The 8,313-nt window shown below is 37.4% G+C and overlaps 2 protein-coding genes across 2 annotated transcripts; both read left to right on the top strand.

Annotated features, from left to right (window-relative positions):
• Nucleotides 1-2,065: 2,065 nt before the first annotated feature.
• On the top strand, nucleotides 2,066-6,304 carry LOC106753175. The gene is made up of 4 exons (XM_014634974.1): nucleotides 2,066-2,140; nucleotides 2,684-2,931; nucleotides 3,348-4,427; nucleotides 4,984-6,304. Exons 1-4 carry the CDS (start codon nucleotides 2,066-2,068, stop codon nucleotides 6,302-6,304), a joined length of 2,724 nt encoding a protein of 907 aa, XP_014490460.1.
• Nucleotides 6,305-6,623: 319 nt separating this feature from the next.
• Nucleotides 6,624-7,226, top strand: LOC106753185 (uncharacterized mitochondrial protein AtMg00810-like). Its single transcript, XM_014634981.1, has one exon. It carries the CDS (start codon nucleotides 6,624-6,626, stop codon nucleotides 7,224-7,226), a length of 603 nt encoding a protein of 200 aa, XP_014490467.1.
• Nucleotides 7,227-8,313: the final 1,087 nt, after the last annotated feature.

The following is an 8,313-nucleotide window of genomic DNA, read 5'->3' on the forward strand; positions in this document are numbered from 1 at the left end:
AGGACCTTGCTGAGTGGAAGCATCCATGCCTCGTCGAAGACACACTCAACACCGCCAACAAAACACCGTCAACACAACAACGATGATGATGGTCACAACGACGGAAAGAACGAATCCGACCACCACACCGAAATGAGAATACCATTGGACCTGCAGTCGTAAGGGCAAATGTGTAGAAAATGGTTAGGTTTCACGAAACAACAATACAACCTATGTACTAGAGAATACGTTACTATTTGAACACTTCGACTTACCAAAATAACAAAAACTAACACACAATCAAAATGGCAGAGATGACCTTTCACCACACGCACAAAACGAGAGAGACCAACGCTTTCACCAAAACCAGAGACAGAGAGATAGCGCTGCCTTTACTACTTCAACAAACAAATAGTAATGAGTAACAACACAAAAATGACCAAAAGACAAAGATAGTAAGGGAGTGGGTTCACCGAAAAACGAAAGAGAGAGTGCTCCTCGGAGAGAACAAAAGAGCCAATCAGTGGGTTCACCGGAGATTGCAAAAGAAAACCAAAGAGATTGTGGTAATCTGAGAGGACGAAAGAGGCAATGAGTGGGTTCACCGAAGAAAACGAAACGAAACAGAGAGTGCTAATCAGAACACGGTAGGGCATTTGGTGGTGGTGAAAAAAGCTTTGGAGAGAAGCGAATAAGCATGAAAGAGAAAACGAATGCACAAAAGAAACTGCCAAACGAAAATTTTGGTTTTTTCATTCCAACTATGCCCTTGCATGTACTGAACATCAGTTTTTTTTTATTTAAAATGCACCAACCACATTTTGACACCTGGATAGTGTCAAATTGGTGTCAAAATGTGGTGTTGAAATATCATTTTGCTTTTACCTTATTGTCATTGGTTTCTGTTTCTTAGGCTTCGCAGCTTCAAGAAAACAACCTCATAATTGGTGGACCCTAGACTTTCAGAATTCAATGAGGAAGAAGTAAAACGTGTTCTGGTATCGGAGGGGGTAATTTTTGAAGAGTATTGCGCAGCAGATTTAAAACTCAGAGAGCGAAAAGCGCGTTCGATCACAATTAAAAATAATTTGGTCCTTTTAGAAAATTTACCAAACAGTTGATATGCGTTAAGTAAAATGAGTGTAGGGAATAGAAAAATCACACGAGTATTTTTATACTGGTTCGATTCAACAGAATCTACGTCCAGTCATTAATCACTACAAAGAGTGATTAACAGTTCCACTAAAAAACAGTTTTATAAATTACAAGATAAAGAACAGAATATAGAACGAAAAGAACCACTCTACCAACTTGAAGAGAACCGCTCCGGCAATCGACCAACAATTCGCGAGCTTCTCCTTTCACAAGACCAGGCAAAGCACACTCTACCAACTCGAAGAGAACTGCTCCGACAATCGACCAACGATTCGCGAGCTTCTCCTCTCACAAGACCAGGCAGAGCACCTTGCTAACTCGAAGAGAGTCTGCTCCGACTATCGACACACGATACGCGAGCCTCTTCTTTCACGAGACCAAGCAAGGGAACCTTGAACAAAGCTTCTGAGAACTTTCCTCTGACAAACAGTGTTCTACTAAGCTTCTCAGTTCAAGAACGTTAAGTTCTGAGTTCTCCAAAACCACATATATATAGCCAAATACACTGAATGCCAAAGGTCAGCTCCCAACTGCCATGAATAATCGNNTATTGTAAGTGATAATCGATTATTCAAGTCCGTTATAGAATTTTCAAAAAGTGATAATCGATTATATGAAGTGATAATCGATTATTCAAGTATGACTTGTGATAATCGATTATTGCTTCATGATAATCGATTATTCTAGTACAAAAACATGTGATAATCGATTATAGCTTAATCATAATCGATTATACCAGTAAAAGTTACAATGTTTAACATTTTCCTACTACAATCAAAATCTACAAGTTGCTTTTTAAATATTTTCCTACTACATCCAAAATCTATAAGTTGCAGCATAATCAAAACACATCTTCAGGTTTTACCAATACTCCTTATTGGTAACAAACTCGTGTGCACTCAAACATCACCATCATTAAGATCATCAATGTATGCTTTCAGGAGATATTGAATTGAGCAGTGTCACTTCAAAGCCTGGATACCTGGCTGACTGGAAATTTGATGATGTGAGCAGCTTCATGACTGACAGTGCAATCCATTAGAAATAGGGTTAAGCCTTAAGTAAACTCCATATAACCTACGTGTATTGTTGAGTTTTATTATTTGGTTGGGTTACTGTCTAAAAACAATAATCGGGTTTCTATTAGGATAGATTTTTTATTTTCCCATTTTCTCAAGAGCTCTATAAAGAGAAGCTTATCCCCTTTCATTTGTAACATATTCTCACGAATACACAAAACAAAATATACACAAAACAAAATATTCATTTTTACAAAGAATAAAAATAGTGTGTGCATTTTCTTACCACTGACGAAGCTTTCGTGTAGTTCACGTCTCTTCTTTTCAAACTGTTGTACACTGTTCCACCTCTCTTTCTAGTGTCTGGAAGAGTCTGGAGCCTTTCTCTCTTTCTATCCACTACGTCAAAGGCAGCCTCCCTGACAGCAGTCCTTCCAAGAGATATTTTTATCTCTCACGCGGGCCTCCTAAATCGATTGGGCCTCTCCTATACTAAATATGTTTTAGCCCATATTTTAATATGGTATCAGAGCAGGTTTAATACCTACTCTGCTTCTGCTGGCTTTGTTTCATTTCTTGTTGTATTCTTGGACTTGTTTCTTGGCTTTTTCTTGCTCCCTACTGCAATTGATCAATCCGACAAATCCGACAAATTTGATCGATCTGTTGCAGTTGATCAATATGTCAATCCTACCAGCCCCATGGATCAATCTGTCAATCCTACCAGCCCCTTTATCTGTACCCTGGGGAGAATCCTGGTCTTTCTCTCATCTCTCAGGTTCTGAATGAAAACATTTACTCCTCTTGGAGTAGAAGCATGAGGAGAGCCCTCCTTTCAAAAACTAAAATCAAATTTATTGATGGATCAATCAAGAAACCTCAAAGAAGTGAGGTTTTGTTTGATGCTTGGGAGAGATGTAATATGATAGTGCTTTCTTGGATTATAAGGACTCTTTCTCCACAAATTGCAGAGAGCGTAATATATATTGAAGAAGCAAAGGAACTATGGGATGAATTAAGGGAAAGGTTCTCTAAGGGTGACTATTTCAAAATCTCATATGTACTCCAAGATATCCACTCGATAAAACAGGGAAAGAGAAGCGCAAGTCAATTCTTCACAAATTTAAAAAAAAATTGGGAGGAATTGGAATCCCTTAGACCCATACCCACTTGTGCTTGTGATATTCCTTGTAGCTGTAAGCTTTCAAAGATTTCTCTGAAGTACAGAGAAATGGTACATGTAATATGCTTCTTGAAAGGGTTAAACGACACATACAATATTGTTAGAACCCAAATACTATTGATGGACCCCCTCCCCAATATCAATAGAGTTTTCTCCCTCATCATGCAGAAAGAAAGACAGGAGAGACAAGATTTGGGTGTTGCCAACCAGAATCAAACTACTGAGACCAAGATTCTGGCCAGTACTGTTGACAGGAACAACAACTGGAGGCATGATCAGACATGGAAGGGCCAAGGGCGTGGAGTTGCTTCACGTGGTCAAGGAAGGGGAAGAGGGAGGAACCTCAACTATGGAAAGCAATGTTCTCACTGTAATAAAATGAACCATACTGTGGATGCGTGTTATTCCAAGCACGGTTATCCACCCTGGTATAAGAAAACAGATAGTAACCAAGACATAAAGGAAGACTGGAGTTCTATTAATGCCTGCCAAAGCAATTCAGACCCAGAAGGTATTCAGTCTGCTCACCAGGCCAACACCAGTGCTGCCTTCAACTCCTTTACTCTTGAGCAAATGCAAAAACTCCTCAAAATGTTAAAGAAGGTTGATGAACCCACTCACAAGGTCAACCAGATGCAAAGAGATAATATTGATGACAAACGAGGTATCTCTTCTTGGATCCTTGACACCGGGGCCACAGATCATGTGACCCATGATAAAAGAAATTTTGTTACTTTTCATAAAATCAAACCTATCTCTATTAGACTGCCTAATAATGCTATTATAACTGTTGAACATGCAGGGACAGTTCAATTTTCTAAAATTTTTGTTATCTTTAATGTTCTATACATTCCTGATTTTTGCTTTAATCTCATTTCTGTTCAAAGTCTCATCAAAGACTTGAACTGCAGTATGACTTTTTCCTCTGAGATTTCTCAGATAAGGGAGAATTCTACGTTGAAGATGATTGGGTATGCTAATCTTTGCAAAGGACTCTATCATCTACAAGACTTTCCTAATCCTGACCAAAGTTTTATTTCCAAGTCTGCTTTTTCTTATGATCATGTTGATGTAAATTTGTGGCACTATAGGTTAGGTCATCCTGGACACAAAACTACAAAACAGATATATGAACAGTTCCCTTATGTACAAAAGGGTCCTAATATTGTTTGTGATGCTTGCCACTATGTCAAACAACATAAATTGCCTTTTTCTAGAAGTAATTCTCTGACTACTGAATGTTTTGAAATTATTCATTGTGATATATGGGGTCCTCTTTCAACTTCTTCTGTTCACGGTCATAGATATTTTCTTACTATAGTTGATGACTATAGTAGACATACTTGGATTTTTTTAATGAATACTAAAAGTCAAACCAGGGATATGTTGTAGAATTTTATTGTAAAAATTAAGAATCAAATTGATAAAATGATCAGTTAGGACAAACAATGGACCTGAATTTAATTGTGTGAACTTATATGACCTATATGACATTAAAGATTGTGTTGAAACACCTTAACAGAATTCTATTATTGAAAGAAAACAGCAACACATACTCAATGTAACCTGTGGACTCCTTTTTCAATCTAACTTACCTAATGCTTATTGGTCCTATGTTGTTAGTCATGTTGTTTACCTAACAAATAGGTTGCCTTCTCCTGTTCTTAATAATAAAACACCTTATGATCTGGCCCATAATGTTCCCCCTACTTATTTGAATCTTAAAGTCTTTGCTTCTACCCTTGAAAACAGCAGTAACAAACTTGATCCGAGAGCTAGAAAAGGCATTTTCCTTGGTTACAAAGGTGTTGTCAAAGTCTACATTGTTCTTGACATCAACACTAAGGAACTTTTCATAAGCAGAAACTTTGTCTTCTATGAAGACATGTTTCCCTACAGAGACAAGGGTGGAAGTAGAGAAATAGCAGACAAAGAGGCAGATAGAACCACCTCTCTTGATGATCTCTTAGGTAGTCATGACACTATTAATTATGAGAGCCATACTGAGATGGATACCAATGAAAGGGAAATGCAGCAGATTGTTAATGACAACAATAATAGTCACAGCACTATTGATAGTGAAGAAAATCATAACAATGAAAGGGAAATGCAGCAGATTATTAGTGACAACAATAATAGTCATAACACTATTGATAGTAAAGAAAATCATAGCTGGAGAAGATCCAACAGAGTTAGGAGGACTCCAAGATATCTGAGTGACTATGTGCATCAGGTTAATCAATCCTTGTCTATAAAAAATAGCTTTAAAACCCCTTATCTCATCTCTGATCTATTATCCTATGATTCTTTGTCAGAAAAGCATTTGAAGTATACTATGGTTGTCACTTCAAATAATGAGCCTCAGTCTTGCAATGAGGCTAAAGACTCGAGTGAGTGGGCAGAAGCAATGCAAAGAGAAATCAGGGCCTTACAAGACAACAATACTTGGTATTTGACACAACTGCCCCCAAGAAAGAAAACCATTGGTTGTAGATGGGTATACAAAATCAAATACAAGGCTGATGGGACTATAGAAAGATACAAGGCCTACTTGGTAGCAAAAGGATACACTCAACAAGAAGGGATAGACTATTTGGACACCTTTTCTCCTGTTGCTAAGCTTACTACTGTTAGATTACTTATTGCACTTACAGCCTATAATAATTGGTTCTTGCATCAACTTGATGTGGACAATGTCTTTCTACATGGAGACCTAAATGAAGAAGTCTACATGGAGCCACCACCTGGTCTTAATATCCATAAAGAGGGTCAGGTTTGCAGGCTTACTAAGTCGTTATATGGCCTAAAACAGGCCAATAGGCAATGGTTTGAAAAACTGTCTTCTTTCCTCATCTTTGTTGATTATGTCCAATCAAAATCTGATCATTCTCTTTTTATAAAAAGGACTTCTGTAGGTTTCACTGCTTTACTTGTCTATGTAGATGACATCATAGTAGCTGGGAACTAAATGACTGAAATCAGCCACATAAAGGCCTTGTTACATAATAAATTCCAAATAAAGAACCTGGGAGAACTCAAATACTTCCTAGGGTTGGAGGTGGCCAGATCTAAAAAGGGAATTCACTTGTGTCAGAGAAAATATACACTGGACATCCTTGAGGAAACCGGAATGCTGGGATGCAAACCATCTTCTACCCCTTTATAAGTGATACAAGCTCTTTGTATAAAGCAGACAGCTACTTAGATGATCATGGATCCTATCAAAGATTAATAGGGAAGTTACTATATCTAAGAAATACCATACCTACTTGTGCTTTTCTATTAATATGCTAAGCCAGTTTATGAAATCACCCACTAACCATCATAATCAGGTTGTGCAACATGTTCTTAGGTATTTAAAGTCTAAGCCTTCGGAGGGATTGTTCTTTGGAACGGATTCTCCAGTTCACCTAAAAGCCTTTAATGACTCAGATTGGGCAACATGCCCAAATACTAAAAGGTCCACTACAGGGTTCTGCCTATTTCTTGGATCATCCCTCATTTCGTGGAAGTCCAAGAAACAAAGCACCATTTCTAGATCTTCCACAAAAGCGAAATATCGTGCCCTAGCAGCCACTGTGTGTGAGATACAATGGGTTCACTATCTCCTACAGGATCTGCAAGTTCGGGAAGCAGGAACTCATGTTCTGTACTGCGACAATAAGTCGACGAGACACATAGCTCACAACCAGAGCTTTCACGAAAGAGCCAAGCACATAGAGCTTGATTGTCATGTTGTTCGAGAAAAGATACAGGTGAATCTCCTACGGCTTCTTCCAATCCAATCTGACGAGCAACTGGTCAACTTCTTCACCAAATTTCCCCATCGTGTACGGTTCAAATCCATAGTCCCCAAGCTTGGATTAGTGAGCATACACCATCCATCTTGAGGGGAGGCTGTTGAGTTTTATTATTTGGTTGGATTACTGTCTAAAGACAATAATCGGGTTTCTGTTAGGATAGATTTTTTTATTTCCCCATTTTCCCAAGAGCTCTATAAATAGAAGCTCACCCCCTTTCATTTGTAAGACATTCTGACGAATACACAAAAAAAAATATTCATCTTTACAAAGAATAAAAATAGTGTGTTTTCTTATCACCAATGAAGCTTTCGTGTAGATCACATCTCTTCTTTTCAAACTGTTGTGCACCGCTCCACCTCTCTTTCTAGCATCTGGAAGAGTTTGGAGCCTTTCTCTCTTTCTATCCACTATGTCAAAGGGAGCCTCCTTGACAGCATCCTTCCAAGAGATATTTTTATCTCTCACGCGGGCCTCCTAAATCGATTAGGCCTCTCCTATACTAAATATGTTTCGGCCCATATTTTAATATGTACGGTGAGATTTGCACTCCATTTATATATTATAATTTGACCTTATCTCTAATCGATGTGAGATTTTTAACAAACTAAAAAAAATTCAATACAAGTTACCAGTCAGGAAGTACCAGCAGACTATTCACCAATAAGTGTTTCTAAACCGATCCTAAGGGTAGGTAAGAAATGGTGTACTGTTCAGATCAAGTGTAGAACAATGATAATGTCACTGTGATCCAAACATTGTTTCCTTTTTCTTTGTTTTGCATTAGCTTTAGCCATGTGTTGTATTTTTTAATTAATTATGTAATGTAAAGAGCCCTCTGAGTTACACTAGAATGTGGAAGAGTGTGAGACAATAGGCCTCAACCAGGAATATTCATGGGGTATTTTTTTATATACACACTAATTTCTTCGTTATTGTAGGCATTAAAAACAAAATAATAATATAACTAGGCATTGAAAAAAAACCATGAATATATGATGTCATCGTGTTCAAAAACAAAATAATCTGTAGGCATTAAAAAAACACAAAAAATAATAATATAACTAGGCATTGAAAAAAAAAACGTTGCGGTTGTGTTTCTTTTTTAGTCATGGTATATATATATATATATATATATATATATATATATATATATATATATATATATAATTTATAT

Source organism: Vigna radiata, chromosome 2 (assembly GCF_000741045.1).
Source record: "Vigna radiata var. radiata cultivar VC1973A chromosome 2, Vradiata_ver6, whole genome shotgun sequence".
NCBI lineage: Eukaryota > Viridiplantae > Streptophyta > Magnoliopsida > Fabales > Fabaceae > Vigna > Vigna radiata.